Source organism: Leucoraja erinacea, chromosome 4 (assembly GCF_028641065.1).
Source record: "Leucoraja erinacea ecotype New England chromosome 4, Leri_hhj_1, whole genome shotgun sequence".
Classification (NCBI taxonomy): Eukaryota; Metazoa; Chordata; class Chondrichthyes; order Rajiformes; family Rajidae; genus Leucoraja; species Leucoraja erinaceus.
In genome coordinates, this window is record NC_073380.1 from 107,050,552 (window position 1) to 107,068,284 (window position 17,733).

The window sequence follows — 17,733 nt, forward strand, 5'->3', positions numbered from 1 at the left end:
TTCAGGTAGGTTATTGCGGACTGAGCGGAGGTGTTCGGCGAAACGATCGCCCAACCTCCGCTTAGTCTCATGAGCAAGGCTATTTTCAGATTTGACAGATGAATAACTAAAATATGATTTATAAAGCTGGTAAAATCATACAAATCCATATTAATAGGGCAATTGTCTTGTGGCTCACAGCACAAATTAAAATGTTTTATTTTAAACTTGCTTACGTCTGTACTCTGCGTGTTATATCTGTATGCACTCATTAATTACCATTTACTATTTTGAGGATGCTTATGTCAAGATCTAGTTGTTCCTGTTACAATGTTTCACTCACAGTTTGATGGTATCTTTTTACATTAAAAATTCTGATCAAGCTGCCTTCATAAATGCACTGTAAATAAACCTCTGGCCAGTAGTTGTTTTTCCTGGTTCTTTGGCCCACACTGCAGATAAATGACTATGTTTTCTCTTGTACCACATCTCCTTCTCTCAAAATGATCCAGACTTCTCATTAAATTGTACAACTAATTTTTTTAAAAAAGGTAAGATTTATAGACTGTAAATTTTGGAATGGAATAATATCTGTGGTTCTTGAACTGTCCCATCATCCTAAAGACAACATTTCTGAACACTTTGTACGATGTAATTGGAAAATATGTACACTGAGCCCACTCTGAGCTTGTTCAGCAAACATTCCAAGAGCAATACCATGGACAGAAGACGATAGGTGCAGGAGGAGGCCATTTGGCCCTTCGAGCCAGCACCGCCATTCAATGTGATCATGGCTGATCATCCCCAATCAGTACCCCGTTCCTGCCTTCTCCCCATATCCCCTGACTGCGATTTTTAAGAGCCCTATCTAGCTCTCTCTTGAAAGCATCCAGAGAACCGGCCTCCACTGCCCTCTGAGGCAGAGAATTCCACAGACTTACTACTCTCTGTGAGAAAAAGTGTTTCCTTAGACTGGCCAGCTTTGACAGTGTTGAACTCCGTTCAAGGACGGTGGACTTTAACATCTGATAAATCCCCCACACAAGGATGGCCTTGTACTCCAGGGCCGCCTTCTACCTTGGAGGATGGATGCCTCCTCCTTTGTTTCTCACAAGCCTTGGGGGCACTAAGACATTCACCTGGGGGGAAGTCCCTGCCTCTGCTGCATCTGTTGCCGTCCCCTCCCCCCTGGTCCACCCCAGGGCCAGCAGGCACCCCATGTTAGACCCGGGTCAGATGCAGGCCCCTGACATTCAAGAAGCCGTTTGATGTTTTATTTTATATTTTGCCCCCCTCCTGGAGGGGAGCTTCGACCGCCGGCCCTGCGGTCCGCGGTGCTTCTGGCTGCGGCGCGGCTGGGACTTTAAATCTTCGACCGCCGGCCTGTGGCCTACACCAACCTGAAGGCACCGATTCAGGACTTACCTTGACTTTTATTCATCTGGACTCCAGCAGCGGTGGCTGCAGAGGGTTGTGGTCCTGTCCACGGGGGGGAAATGGAGGAGGACTGGCCAAATTTTGTGCCTTCCACCACAGTGATGAATGCTGTGGTGGATGTTGGTGTTAAATTTTTATTGTGTTTTTGTCTGATTTTTTTTTTAAATTGTACCGCTGCTGGTAAATTCATTTCACTTGCACATATAGTGAATAAAACTGATTGATTGATTGAAGGACCAAGGACTCCAATTATTGCCTTTACACAGCGATTAATACTCATGCCCGGGTGCCCAAAGCTTGACACCACTCCTGAAGTTTGACTTTGTGACCCAGATACACTAGTGCATGAGGTGCCAGCTACACCCGCATGGCTTGACTGAACACCCACGTGAGATTGTCCATTTTATCGTCACAAAACAGTGCAAACAGTACCAAGTACCTTTCTGCAGAAGTCCTGGAGAGATGGTGAACAGTGGGTGTTGTCCAGGAATGCCTCCTATATGGTGTTTCCACACAAGCCTGCAGCTGCACAGCAAGTCTAGCCTGAGCCCCATGACGGTTCCAGATGCCCTCTAAACCTCTAGCACCCGACTGACCATGGTGAAATGAAACCGGGTAGGGAGGGAGTTCACCAATGTCTTTGATTTTCAGCTACTTTTCCACCTTCCATGCATACTAGTAAACTGAAGAAATGCTGTTACTGCATTGCTATATTTGTGTTAACCCATTTCCCTTATTGGTGGGCGGCGCGACTCTCGTCAGCAGCGGCCTCTGCAGTCCGTCTGTTTGTTTTATTATTTTCTGTTTCGTTTAAATGTAGTTTTTAATTCTTTTTTTGACGGGGTATGTGTGTGTGGGGGGCAGGGGGTGGGGGAAACTTTAAATTCTTTCCCCTGCACGGGAGACCCGACCTTTTCTTTGTCGGGTCTCCGTTGTCGTTGGGGCTGCTACGTGGAGCGGCCTCCAGCAGGAGAAGACCGGGGGCTCCAGTCGCGGAGCTGCGGACGACTCACCTTCACGGAGCTGGCCGAGTCCGGAGCGGGTGGAGCTGTGGTGGAGCGCTGCTGTGGCCCGACCCCCGGAGATTCGGAAGCTCCTACCGCAGGTCTGTGGACGGAAATACCGGGAGCCCGCGGGTCCCTGGTTGGAGACCGCTTTTCGGGGCTTCCGCAACGGCGACTTCTCCCGCCCGAGTTGCGGGGTTGAAGATTACTGGAGCGAGGCCTTACATCCCTGCCCCGTGCAGCTTGGAATTGCCGCAGGACATCGTGAGCGCCCGCGGGGGCTCCAACACCAAGAGCCTGCCGGGGCTCCAACACCAAGACCCGGTGCTTGGCCTTGCATCACCCGGCGTGGCTTTAATGGCTGCGGGACATTTAACATCACCCTCTGGGGGCTTTGACTCTGACATGGGGGGGGGGAGGGGAGTGCAGGGGAGAGATATGTTTTGCTTTGCCTTCCTTCACAGCGAGGAGAAGATGCGCTGTGAAGGATGTTTGTGTAAATTGTGTTGTGTCTTGGGTCTTTTTCGTTTTGTATGTATGATTGCAGAAACGACATTTCGTTTGGACCTTAACGGGATCCAAACGACAAATAAATTGTATTGTATTGTAAGGTTTGTTTTTTAGGCACAGAGACGGCAATGGAAAAAAATCCTTAATTAGCCTGAAAACGTAATTGTTTCTCTGCCTCTCTCTCTCTCTCCAGGTGCAGCTGTTCCTGTTATTTCCAGTACTTTTCTATTTGTATTCCTTTCTTTGTCTATGTCTAAGCTTGGCTTTGTCTAGCCTTATGACCTGTAATTCATGGTTCTTAATAACATTCCCTGAACGGCCAGAGATGGCGCTGCAAGTCATGTTCCTCCATCGTGAAAAAATCAACAATGTTCTCGATCTTCTCTCCTAACTGTTTCACAAAGACAATGCAGTAAACCCTCGTTTTAACAACCTCCTTAGATATTGGCTATCGCGGATGGACCTGCCGACCCATCCTCAACTCCCACCGTCTCCCTGGTCATTTAAAGCCCCAGTGTCCTGACTCAAGGTGCACCAGCGAGCTCCTCTTCACCCACCGCATGACCCGGTGATATGGCTGTTGTTGCAGCTCACAATGTAACCCCTGCGGGCAGGGCTTTCTTCGGGCCGCCACCGCTGACAGAACACGCTCGATCACCCTGAGGCTCCCTTCCTTCTCATCTGCTGTCACTTCCAAGGTGGAGTATGGCAGCCACTACGGGCGTGAAGGCGGAGGCAGCAGTGGGTGGGGGAGGAGAGGGGTAAAGAAGCCGACTGGATGATGTGACGGGAGAAACAGGGAACAAAGCCACCGTCAACAGCGAGAAGCAGCGGCCACTGGGAGGGGAGAGACTCCCATGGTGACCAAACTCATTCCGTTAGTGGTGGTGGCCACCTGAAGATAGCCCTGTCCCCGGGGGCACAACGTGAGCCACGACAGCAGCCATGTCACCGGACCATGCGGTGCGTGAAGAAGGACTTACTGGTGCCCCTCGCAAGTTGGGGGTGGGGTCAGAAGCCAGGGCTCTAAACAGCTGGGAAGTCAGGAGGAGCCGGGGATGGGTTGGCAGGCCTTCCATTCTCATTCAGTTTACATTTTATATTTGTATTATTTAAGTTTACAGCACTCCATGGTGCTTTAGACACATGGGAGGGGCGGCAGTAGCAGGCCAGGGGTGTAGTGTATTGTCATAATCACGTGACCTCTGTTTGGCCAGCAAGGCTCTGGAACCGTGAGTGCTGGAAAACCGTGCTCAACCTGTACTAAACTACATAAGGTTTTGCTTCTAAACCATTCTCTTCCAAACGTATTTAAGTATGGTTATGGGGAAGAACGATTCACTTGGTCTGTTAACTAATGCTTCCCTTTGAAAGAGACACAAGAGACTGCAGATGTTGGAATCTTGTGCAAAAATCAAACTGTTGGAGGAACTCAGCAGGGCCAACCAGCATCTGCGGAAGTAAATGGACAGACAATGTTTTGGGTCAAGGTCCTTCTTTCGACTACATTCTGATTTATTTTTTTTTTGGGTACAATATGGGTGCGCTGAGACGTGAAGTGCAATTGCTTTATGCTTTTTTGATAATTCACAATGTGAAGGGGGTAATATTATTGAGTGACCATTCATAGCAAGAGGATTTCAGTATAGGAGTAAAGAGGTTCTTCTGCAGTTGTATAGGGCTCTGGTGAGACCACATCTGGAGTATTGTGTGCAGTTTTGGTCTCCTAATTTGAGAAAGGACATTCTTGTGATTGAGGCAGTGCAGTGTAGGTTCACGAGATTGATCCCTGGGATGGTGGGACTGTCATATGAGGAAAGATTGAAAAGACTAGGCTTGTATCCACTGGAGTTTAGAAGGATGAAGGGGTATCTTATTGAAACTTATAAAATGACTGGATAAGCTAGATGCAGGAAAGATATTCCCAATGTTGGGCGAGCCCAGAACCAGGGGCCACAGTCTTAGAATAAAGGGGAGGTCATTTAAGACTGAGGTGAGAAAAAACTTTTTCACCCAGAGAGTTGTGAATTTATGGAATTCCCTGCCACAGAGGGCAGTGGAGGCCAAATCACTGGATGGATTTAAGAGATAGTTGGATAGAGCTCTTGGGGCTAGTGGAGTCAAGGGATATGGGGAGAAGGCAGGCACGGGTTATTGATTGGGGACGATCAGCCATGATCACAATGAATGGCGGTGCTGGCTCGAAGGGCCGAATGGCTTCCTCCACCTATTTTCTATGTTTCTGTCTCCTCTTGCAGCCGTTCCAGCCTCTTATCAACCTGCATTGTTCGCCGGATGTGAAAGCGTTTCTGTGCAGTGCCTTTGTGCCGGCCTGCACTGAACAGCTTTGGATCGACCAGCCTTGTCAAAAGCTTTGTGAGAAGGTTTTCCAGGACTGCGAAAAGCACATCAAGACGTTTGGGATCACGTGGCCAGAGGAGTTGCAGTGTGATCGGTAAGGGGAGCTGCAGTAGTACCTGACCTAAGTTTACATGATGGTGGGGATGGGAGAATGAAGTATGGAAGTAAAGTTCGATCAGACAGAGACTCAATGCACTGCTGCACTCTCAGCCGAGCTTCAACATTTTTATCCCATTCATTCCCAATATGCCTGTGAGACATTTGCCCCTGCTGCTGGAGAAACCATCATTTGAACCAGCCTCCTGAGCTGTAACCAATCTCTCACTCATGCCCCAGTAAAAACACTCAGCTTTCCTTGTACATCACCTTGTGTTATTTGCCGACCTTCATTATTGCTTACTTGACGGATAGTAATAAATCGGATAGGGGAGTTGTGACATCAACCATTTCATAGGTTTGGATCATAGTATTTGTGTGATGTCATGGATCCTGGCCTTTAAATCCACTATACTTATTATTGATATTAGTTTATTAGTATTATTATTACAGTGAAATGCATTTTTTTGCGTGCTATCCACAAATCGTACTGTACATGAATGCAATGAAACCATATATGAGTACAGCAGGTATTGCAAAAGAAGGAAAGTGCAGAATACGGTGCTACAGAGAAAGTGCATGCAGACAAAAAAGTGCAAGGGCTGTCATAGGGTAGATTGGGAGATCGGGAATATTGAGATCAGGGAATGTCTGTGGCTACAATCAATCTCCGTTTATCTTTTGCACTCTGAGTTGTCGTGACCCTGAAATCTGGAATTTCCTTTGATGTTCCACTTTATTTTTCCATTGGCAGAAGTTTTCTAAAACTGCTGTGCTGAGAATGTGCTGTAATTCTCATTCTTGGATTGAATTTATTTTTCTGGAGTAGAATGCAGTTGCAGTCATTTTCAGATTATTATGTGTCACTCTGGAAATTCATATGGCTGTTTTTGATTGTGACTCGCCCTCAAACCCCAAGATAATTTCTATGTCAGGGGGGAAAAAATGGATTACATGCAAATATTATAATAGGTGCCAGATTTTCAATTTTGAAAGTGTGCGATTGAAGTTTGCATCGAAGTTTGAGGAGGACCTCAATGAAGATGTTCACTTGATCCACCTTCTAGAGTGCATGTTATTTTTCCAAGCTACAAAAAGTACCCTTTCCATGCCCCATCTGCATAGAAAATCTCTTCCGGTATATTGTTACGGTAAAGGTTCCGTGTATGTTTAATTTGCCAATGGTGTGATGGAATGGAGCTTGCCCTAGTTAGTATAAATAGAGAGAGTACAGTGGAGATTTACTAGAATGTTGCCTGGGTTTCAACAACTAAGTTACAGAGATAGGTTGAATAAGTTAGGTCTTTATTCTCTGGAGCGCAGAAGGTTAAGGGGGGACTTGATAGAGGTCTTTAAAATGATGAGAGGGATAGACAGAGTTGATGTGGACAAGCTTTTACCTTTGAGAATAGGGAAGATTCAAACAAGAGGACATGACTTCAGAATTAAGGGACAGAAGTTTAGGGGTAACATGAGGGGGAACTTCTATACTCAGAGAGTGGTAGCGATGTAGAATGAGCTTCCAGTGGAAGTGGTGGAGGCAGGTTCGTTGGTATCATTTAAAAATAAATTGGATAGGCATATGGATGAGAAGGGAATGGAGGGTTATGGTATGAGTGCAGGCAGGTGGACTAAGGTAAAAAAAAGTTGTTTGGCACGGACTTGTAGGGCCGAGATGGCCTGTTTCCGTGCTGTAATTGTTATATGGTTATATAGTATAGATTTGAAGACACTGTGTTTTAGGTGTTACTGTGGTTGTGACTGAGAGATGTTTTGTACTACAAAGGAATAGAGGTCGGGATGGTTCAGGAACAGCTCTATACAAGACCGCAAGTAATTGCAGAGAATTGTGGACACAGCCCAGACCATCACACAAACCAACCTCCCTTCCATTGACTCCACTTGCACCTCACAATGCCTCGGCAAGGCCAGCAGCATAATCAAGGGCGAGTCGCAATCTGGCCACTCCCTCTTCTTCCCTCTCCCCTCAGGCAAGAGGCATAGACGTGTGAAAATGCATACCTTCAGATTCAGGGACAGTTTCTTCCCAGCTGTTATCAGGCAACTGAACCATCCTACCAACAACTAGAGAGTAGTTCTGAATTCTACCTCATTGTAGACCCTCGGACTATCTTTGATCAGACTTTACTGGCTTTACCGTGCACTAAATGTTATTCCCTTCATCTGTATAAACACATGGCTTGGTTGTAGTCATGCATTGTCTTTCCACCGATTGGTTAGCACACAACAAAAGCTTTTCACTTCCCCCTGGTACATGTGACAATAAACAAAATTAAATTAAATTAAGATACCTAGCTTCATCCTGTTTACTTCTGTTATTAGCCTTTTGACCAGGGGAGACTTCAACTGAAGAAGAATTAATTGAACAACAGAATATTAAATTATCCCATTTGGGGCACCAGATAAGTATAAAATAAGATCTATAAGTGGAATTTGGGTTACCAGTTGGGATGTAATCTCATAAAATAAAGGAAGTACTACATTTTTCTGCTGGTCTTTGATCATATAGGCGTTATTTGAATTGTAACTTGATTTTTAAACTAAGTTTGACGTGATTTCTTTCATTTCAAGGTTGGTAGATTGCGTTGATGGCCAGCACTCTCCAGCAGTAGGTTCGACTTCAAGATCAGTTACAGAGAAGACATCACAAACGGTGGTGAAGGATTATGGATTTTGGTGTCCACGACCTCTGAAAAACCCCACTGGTCATGGCAGTTCATTTCTTGGCGTAGATGACTGTTTGCCACCATGTCCTAACATGTACTTCAAAGAAGATGAGCTGAACTTTGCTAAATATTTCATTGGAGTTGTTTCCATGTTTTGTCTGTGTTCGACACTCTTTACATTCTTGACTTTTCTTATCGATGTCAGAAGATTTCGCTACCCTGAGCGACCCATCATTTTCTTCGCAGTTTGCTATAGCATGGTGTCTCTGATGTACTTTGTTGGTTTCATTGCTGGTAATAACATAGTCTGTAACAAGGCTGATGAGAAATTGGGTACCATGGAAACTGTTGTCATCGGTGCACAGAACAAGGGATGCACACTCCTTTTTATGTTGCTATATTTCTTTACCATGTCAGGAACTGTGTGGTGGGTGATTTTGACCATAACCTGGTTCCTGGCAGCTGGACTGAAATGGAGTTGTGAAGCCATTGAACAGAAAGCTTTGTGGTACCATTCTGTTGCTTGGGGAATGCCTGGAATATTCACAATAATGCTGTTGGCCTTGAACAAAGTTGAAGGCGACAATATCAGTGGTGTATGCTTTGTTGGACTATACGATTTGAATGCTTTGCGTTATTTTATCCTGACACCATTGTGCCTCTGTGTGGTGGTGGGGTTGTCACTGTTGTTGGCAGGAATCATATCCTTGAATAATGTGCGGCAAGTCATCCAACATGACGGAAGAAATCAGGAGAAGTTGAAGAGATTTATGATTCGAATTGGTGTTTTTAGCGGGCTGTACTTGGTGCCATTGGTTGCTCTCCTGGGATGTTATATTTATGAACAAACTCTTCGGACAACTTGGGAAACTACGTGGGTTCACGACTACTGTCAAGATTATCCCATTCCATGTCCCAACCAGGTACTTCCAATAGCCGACACTTTAAAAAAAATTCTCAAATATTTTAAATGTTCATCATATGTCACTGTGAAGTATGTTTGCTCAGAAACAGAGACGTGGCTGCAGGAGGATCGGGACTGGGAACTGAATATTCAGGGTTATACGTCCTATAGAAATGACGGGCAAGTGGGGGTGGGGTAGCTCTGTTGGGGAGGGATGAAATTCAGTCCCTTGCGAGGGGCGACATAGGGACTGACGATGTAGAGTCGCTGTTGAGGAAGAAGACACTAATGGGAGTTATCTACAGGCCCCCAAACAGTAGCCTGGATATAGGGTGCAAGTTGCAGCAGGAGTTAAAATTGGCATGTAACACTGATAATGCCACTGTGGTTATGGGAGATTTCAATATGCAGGTAGACTGGGGAAATCAGGTTGGTTCTGGACCCCAAGAAAGGGAGTTTGTAGAGATGGATTCATAGAGCAGCCTGTACTGGAACCTATTTGGATAGAAGGCAATTCTGGATTTAGTGTTGTCTAATGAACCCGATTTAATAAAGGGAACGAACTCAAGGTAAAGGAACCGCTAGGAGGTAGTGACCATAATATGATAAGTTTTAATCTGCAATTTGAGAGGGAGAAGGTTAAATCACAAGTGTCAATGTTGCAGTTGAGCTAAGGGGACTATGAAGGCATGAGAGAGGAGCTGGCAAGGTCGACTGGAAAAGGATCCTAGCAGGAATGACGGTGGAACAGCAATGGCAGGAATTTCTGGGCATAATATGGAAGAGTCAGGATCATGTCATTCCAAAGAGGAAGAACATTTCTTGTGCGCCGTTTTGGTCTCCTAATTTAAGCAAGGAAATCCTTGCTATTGAGGCAGTGCAGCGTAGGTTCACGAGGTTAATCCCCAGGATGGCGGGACTGTCATATGAGGAAAGATTGAAAAGACTGGGCTTGTATTCACTGGAGTTTAGAAGGATGAGAGGGAACCTTATAGAAACATATAAAATTATAAAAGGATTGGACAAGCTAGATGCAGGGATAATGTTCCCAATGTTGGGCGAGTCCAGAACCAGGGGCCACAGTCTAAGAATAAAGGAAAGGCCATTTAAAACTGAGACGAGAAAACACTTTTTCACCCAGAGAGTTGTGAATTTGTGGAATTCTCTGCTACAGAAGGCAGTAGAAGCCAAGTCACTGGATGGATTTAAGAGAGAGTAGATAGAACTCTAGGGGCGGGTGGAGTCAAGGGATATGAGGAGAAGGCAGCATTGGTTACTGATTGTGGATGATTAGCCATGATCACAATGAATGGTGGTGCTGGCTCGAAGGGCCAAATGGCCTCCTCCTGCACCTATTTTGTATGTTTCTAAATGAGAGAATCGAGGTCTCCATTTCTCATCCAAGTGTTTTTTGAAGTAGGAATGAGGTGAGCAATAATTAATAGAACAGTAACAATTGTGATCTGTGGCCAGTTTTTAAATTAATCCATACACATCTGTATGGACTTTTTAATTTGAATAAACATGTAAGGAGAAAAATAAGGAACATGGATTAGCTTAATTTTCAGTTCCACTATATTGTAGTGGTCTTTATAAAATATGCTGGAAACTGAACTATGTGGTTATTTTGGTTTATTTGTCTATCATTTTGGATAAAAAATACCACATGAATAACTCTTTTAATTACCTTGGAGAAAATGCTCTAGTTTATGGATAAGGGGGAAGTCTTTTAGAACCGAGATGAGAAAACCATTTTTCACAAAGGGATTGATGAATCTGTGGAACTCTCTGCCACAGAAGGTAGTTGAGGCCAGTTAATTGGCTATATTTAAGAGGGAGTTAGATGTGGCCCTTGTGGCTAAGGGGATCGGGGGTATGGAGAGAAGGCAGGTACGGGACACTGAGTTGGATGATCAGCCATGATCATATTGAATGGCGGTGCAGGCTCGAAGGGCCGAATGGCCTACTCCTGCACCTATTTTCTATGTTTCTCAAAGTTATACCATTTTTCTTAGCCCCTGCCAAAGTTAAGACACGAGACCAGAAGAATCTTTGGCAGGAATTTTAGTTGTTGTTTTCTGCAGGAATGATATGAAACGTAATTGTGTCATTATAATCTTCTTGTGGATGCTGCTTGCTGATGAGTTGTCATCTTCCATCCAGGTTAAAATTATCCATGGATAATTTTGTTGTATTATGGTAATTTATGCTGAGTGAGTGGCATAGAATTTTAATTAGTGACTTCTTGCTTGTCTTTCTGAATATTTTGATGTAATGATTTTTTGTACATTTTAATTCAGGTAGAAACTCTGACAAGACCTGATCTGTCTCTTTTTATGATGAAATACCTGATGACTCTAATTGTCGGTATACCAGCAGTATTTTGGGTTGGCAGCAAGAAGACCTGTTCCGAATGGGCCAATTTCTTCCAGAGAGCTCGCAAGCGAGAGTAAGACCACCTTTTATATTGGAGTGAAATGTGCCCACTATATATGGGGAAGGGAGCAGAATAATTGAGGGGGGGGTTGGATGGGGGTAGGTTTTGGGTTGGGTTGGGGTGGGGTGATTGCTCTGCAGTGAGGGGTGTTAGGGCAGCAATGGAGGTGTTCATTGCATGTTCCCAATTGCTCTGTCCGCCCATTGGAGCTATTAAAGGAGAACAAGTTGCTTCTCAATGTGGAAGGTAAAACCTCCACGCTTTGTTTATCCTTCAAATCACAGCAAACTGTTGGAGGAACTGCACAGGGGTTCCAAACCAAAATGTCATCTGTCCATTTTCTTCCAGATGCTGCTTGACCTGCTGAGTTCCACCTGCAATAGACAATAGGTGCAGGAGTAGGCCATTCGGCCCTTCGACCCAGCACCGACATTCAATGTGATCATGGCTGATCATCCCCAATCAGTACTCCGTTCCTGCCTTCTCCCCCTATCCCCTGACTCCGCTATTTTTAAGAGCCCTATCTAGCTCTCTCTTGAAAGTATCCAGAGAACCTGCCTCCACCACCCTCTGAGGCAGGGAATTCCACAGACTCGCCACTCTCTGTGAGAAAAAGTGTTTCCTCGTAAATGGCTTACTGCTTATTCTTAAACTGTGGCCCCTGGTTCTGGACTCCCCCAACATCGGGAACATGTTCCTGCCAAGCCCTTAACAATCTTATATGTTTCAATGAGAACCCCTTTCATCCTTCTAAACTCCAAAGTGTACAAGCCCAGCTGCTCCATTCTCTGAGCATATGACAGTCCAGCCATCCCGGGAATTAACCTTGTAAACCTACGCTGCACTCCCTCAATAGCAAGAATGTCCTTTGACAAATTAGGGGACCAAAACTGCACACAACTGCAGTTTGTTTTATAATTTCAAATCACTACTGCTTTTCACCATGTTTTATCTTATGAGCTCAATATGGTAACAATTAGAGAGTTAACTAATATTTCTTCATTTGGTTTTTGCAACATTTCATAATTATTGGCTCTGCAAAGATACACAGATGAGTAGATTTATTAAATTATTTCACAGTATGCCATGGGAGGTTTAGATTGTGATTTTGAGGAATACTAGTACAGCAGCATAATCATCGCACTTAACCTCTGATTTTCAAATAATATATATTTTTTGAAGCAATGTCTGTCTTTTCTGAATGCTCTCATACTTCCATCTCTTTAGCCCGATAACGGAAAGCCGCAGGGTGCTGCAGGAGTCCTGTGAATTTTTCCTAAAGCACAATTCCAAAGTGCAGCACAAGAAGAAACATAAGTCAAGTTCCCATAAACTCCGGGTCATCTCCAAATCCATGGGGACATCCACCATAGGTGTGGCAAGTCATGGCACCTCCTTGCTTGCAGCAGCTCCAGGATCACTGTCAGAAGCAAAGCCTTTTCTTGAAGTCAGCGAGCATGATGCTCTCCTGCCCGAAATGCCTTTGACATTGAATGTCTCGGCTGGCAAACAAGCTTCAGTGAGTGTATCGGGCCACGTAATGTCTGCTGAGTTACAGGAGAAAAGAAACAAAGAAGACAAGAATTCCGGTGGAATCAGCATCCAGTCTGAAAGCTTGCAATGTGTCCCAGATGGAAGGTGAGGAACAGGTGATTTACTGTGTCATTTATTGATTGCAGTTGTAGTAAATTAATGTCATGGAATTTACTCTTAATCATCATAACATTCAAGACTGGGGATCAAATGTTATCTTCCGAAATTCTGAAATAAATTTGAAATGATTGGTTTATTGTTTGATGCAATGATGAATTTCACTGCTTGTGGGAATGTTAGTTAAAGATGTTGCAACCCGGATTGTCTTGCTGCCAGCTTGAATGGTCTTGTTTCTAATCTGCACCTGCCTCATTGCTGGACCGGGCTACATCTCTACCTCAGTATCTCTATCGGCTGTTTCTCTGGAACTGAAAATTGATGGACCAATTCAACTTCTCAGTCACAATGTATCCTGTGACTTGGTCTGGAATGGCCAGTAGGGGGCCTGCTATGCAACCATTATGCAGTCTTCTGACTGTCTGAAGCAGCTTTATTCCCCTTAATAAGTTGTTTCATAATTTGAAGTAATCAAGAGGAAAGTTAGATTTTTTATTTTTTTATTACAGATTTTTTTTTTACAGCAAACAGGTAGCTGGTGAAATCGACCATAATTTAATTTCAAAGTGGGTGCTGTTTATATTGAGAGTTGCATGAAATTTACCTTAAACCTGCAATGCTTATTTTTTATTTATGCATTAAAGTTAAATATAGCATGTGTTAGAAAGTCACTCATTGGGCTTTAAAGAGGAAATTGATACGTCTGATCATTTGATTGAACTATGGTGCAAGAAATACAGCCAGGTACCATAATTATCTAAATGGTGGCCGACTAGGAAAAGGGGAGATGCAGCGAGACCTGGGTGTCATGGTACACCAGTCACTGAAAGTAGGCATGCAGGTGCAGCAGGCAGTGAAGAAAGCGAATGGTATGTTAGCTTTCATAGCAAAAGGATTTGAGTATAGGAGCAGGGAGGTTCTACTGCAGTTGTACAGGGTCTTGGTGAGACCACACCTGGAGTATTGCGTACAGTTTTGGTCTCCAAATCTGAGGAAGGACATTATTGCCATGGAGGGAGTGCAGAGAAGGTTCACCAGACGGATTCCTGGGATGTCAGGACTGTCATATGAAGAAAGACTGGATAGACTTGATTTATACTCTCTAGAATTTAGGAGATTGAGAGGGGATCTTATAGAAACTTACAAAATTCTTACGGGGTTGGACAGGCTAGATGCAGGAAGATTGTTCCCGCTGTTGGGGAAGTCCAGGACAAGGGGTCACAGCTTAAGGATAAGGGGGAAATCCTTTAAAACCGAGATGAGAATAACTTTTTTCACACAGAGAGTGGTGAATCTCTGGAACTCTCTGCCACAGAGGGTAGTCGAGGCCAGTTCATTGGCTATATTTAAGAGGGAGTTAGATGTGGCCCTTGTGGCTAAGGGGATCAGAGGCTATGGAGAGAAGGCAGGTACGGGATACTGAATTGGATGATCAGCCATGATCATATTGAATGGCGGTGCAGGCTCGAAGGGCCGAATGGCCTACTCCTGCACTTAATTTCTATGTTTCTATAAATAAATAGGAATTAATCTACCTGAAACTAATATCTTCCATTTTTCTGACAATGTTGACCATAATGGGGAAGAATATCAAAGTACCTGTAGTTGAAAACCATGGTTCTTTGAGGTTTTTTTTTGTGGAGAGCCAGGCAGAGAGATTTTGAGACCATTCTATTAACAAAGTTACCAGAATTATCCAATTTCCCAGTTAGACATTGGGAATGAGGGTGGGCCACTAAATTAATTATATGGAATGAATCATGAGTGTGTACACATATTCTGTGTGTAGACATTGCTAGCATAAAGTTTGTGTGGTGCTTTTTGACATAAGCTCGCACAAGTTTAGCATAAAGACTACCCACGAAAACATAATTCAGAGATTTAACCTTGCTGTCAGTGGTTTGTGTAACCTCATGTTTCCTTGTTTCTCCTCCTTTACTGTGAAACTCCTATGTTCCAAAACACTCTACGTTTCGGCTTCTAAAATCGCTGTTCCTTTTGCTGAATGTAAAATTTAAATTAACAATAGCTGCTGAATTATAACTGCATGCCTGCAATTATACTCAACTGGTTAATTATGCTATACCCCAAATCTACACAGTGTCCCCACACAATACATGCAAAGCTCCAAGGAAGTTGATTGATTTGTTCTCAATTATTGTTTGTCCTTGAATACAGATTAACACCAAGTGGCAATGATGCTGAGGAACCTACTTCGCAAAGTAGCTATGTCCAAGTGCCACACTATTCACATCCCACCAGTAGCAAGGGTTGTGCTTCTCTCCTTGTACATGCATTGCCGCAATTCAGCAAAGTTGAAGACGCTGAGAATGATGTGTCAAATGCCTGAGGATGCATGCTTTGAACTGTTTAGCTTTACATTCCTTTGTAAAATATTTTGATCATAACATACTCTTTGTGAACTTAGTACTTGCTATACGATATTTTGGACGCTACATGCAGCTTTTTATAAGATGCCGTTTAAGTATGTTACATCTTAAATAGTTTGTAGAAAAGTAAGCGTAATGTTTAATATAAATCAGCAGTTACTACAGGTTTTAAAACTACCATAAAATAGCATGTTAAATCATTTTTATACTTCCAAGCAAAGTATTTTTGATGTTATGGTGGTCCTTATTTTCTACTTAAATTTTAGTTTTGTGTAAAGGGGAGAAAATTAGTCTAGTGAATATTTTGCCTTTTTTGTGCAGTGTAAATGTGGCATATTTTTCTGTTCAATCAAATAGAACGAATACTCTTAGATTTAAATATTATTTCAACATTTATGTTGGTTGTAGAGTAAGAATTTCTGGAAATGTCTTAAAATATGAATTGTGATGTGTAACACTGTTGCAGACATGCAATCTCTCTGGAAAACTGTCTTGAACTGGATTGTTGTACTGGATTATTTAGTATGCTGGTAAAAAAACATTCAAAATAGAAGATAGGCATTTTTTGTTTTAAGAAGCAAGGGGAAAATGAGTTGGTGATTTTTTTAATGGTCAAACACACTGGAAAATTATAATCTTTATAAACTGAAAAAAAAAAAACCCCAAAATATAACGATGTTTGTATATTTTTGTCTGAACATGCATGCAAAAATCAGTGAATTTATCATTTGTGAGGGATACAAATGGAATCAGTGGTGGTGATTGGGTGATAATTTTGATTTTCCACTGAATTAACTCCTCAGTATAATATTCACATTTGGGCATCGTTAATAGCACTATTTTAGATAGTTTCTTTCAAGACACCTCATGCCTCAGTTCTTACAAAGGCCAAACAACCAGCCATGGTTGACCATATAGTATGTGCCTGATTCTCATGAACCTGTGAACAAATAACACCTTGAGGACTAAGGAAATGGGTGAAAAACCAAATTTATTTGCAATTACATCACTGATATTGTATATTTCTAGTACAGGTGCACAACCTTTTATCCGAAAGCCTTGGGACCAGACACTTCTCGGATTTCGGAATTTTTCGGATTTCCGAATGGAAGATTTTTAGCGTAGATTAGGTAGGTAGCGCGGGCGGCTTGAAAAGTCTGGAGCGGCTGCCTCCTCCCCGGAGACCGGGGAATCATCTGTAAATCATTGCATAAATGTTAGTCAGTTAGTTTGGAGGGATTTTATGTGATGGGGGGGGGGGGGGGGGGGGGTTGAAGGGGGAAACTTTATTCTTAGTCCCCTACCTGCTCGGAGAGATGGGGAGCGGGCAATGCCTTACCGGGTCGCTGTGCAGTAAGCACCGGAGCGCTGTGGCTGCCGACTCCCAACATCGCGGAGCTGGGGCTGCGGGCGTCCGGCCGCGGGCCACGCTGGATTTGGAGCGCCTCGCAGCCAGGGGTAGAGTTGCCGGGGTCGGAGCTACAACCGGCGCCGCCCGTTGCCGGACGCCCGCAGCCCCAGCTGGGAGTTGGCGGCCACAGCGCTGCGGAGCTTACTGCACGGCGACCCGGTAAGGCATTGACCGCTCCCCGCCTCTCCGACCAGGTAGGGGACTAAGAATTAAAGTTTACCCCTTCACCCCCCCCCTTCACATAAAAGCCCTCCAAACTAAGTGACTAACATTTAAGCAATGATTTACAGATGATTCAGTGTCTCCCCGGTCTCCAGGGAGGAAGCAGCCGCTACAGTAGTACAGACCTGGGTTGACCGTGGGTCGTTTCGGGTCAAGTTTGGCGCCAAACGCGACCTTTGGTGTGCAGACGACATCCTGGAAAAAATGGCCGGTTTTCGGAGCTTTTCGGTTTCCGGAACACCGGATAAAAGGTTGTGCACCTGTATATCAATTACATTGATTGCATTTAGTCTCAGACTTCAGAAGTGAAATTAACATAGAAAATAGGTGCAGGAGGAGGCCATTCGGCCCTTCGAGCCAGCACCGCCATTCATTGTGATCATGGCTGATCGTCCCCTATCAATAACCCGTGCCTGCCTTCTCCACATATCCCTTAACTCCACTAGCCCGTAAAGCTCTATCTAACTCTCTCTTAAACCCATCCAGTGACTTGGCCTCCACTGCCCTCTGTGGCAGGGAATTCCATAAATTCACAACTCTCTGGGTGAAAAAGATTTTTCTCACCTCAGTCTTAAATGACCTCCCCTTTATTCTAAGACTGTGGCCCCTGGTTCTGGACTCGCCCAAAATTGGGAACATTTTTCC

The 17,733-nt window shown here is 44.0% G+C and overlaps 1 protein-coding gene across 1 annotated transcript in view; it reads left to right on the top strand.

Moving 5' to 3' along the window:
* The window catches only part of LOC129696752 (frizzled-6-like), a 68,692-nt gene extending 52,916 nt beyond the window's left edge, over window positions 1-15,776 (top strand). The window contains exons 3-7 of the mRNA XM_055634896.1: window positions 5,189-5,385; window positions 7,980-8,997; window positions 11,279-11,427; window positions 12,643-13,053; window positions 15,244-15,776. Coding sequence (XP_055490871.1) covers window positions 5,189-5,385; window positions 7,980-8,997; window positions 11,279-11,427; window positions 12,643-13,053; window positions 15,244-15,415 — 1,947 coding nt within the window. The 3' untranslated portion in view covers window positions 15,416-15,776. The remainder of the gene's footprint in view (window positions 1-5,188; window positions 5,386-7,979; window positions 8,998-11,278; window positions 11,428-12,642; window positions 13,054-15,243) is intronic.
* The last annotated feature ends 1,957 nt before the right edge of the window (window positions 15,777-17,733 follow it).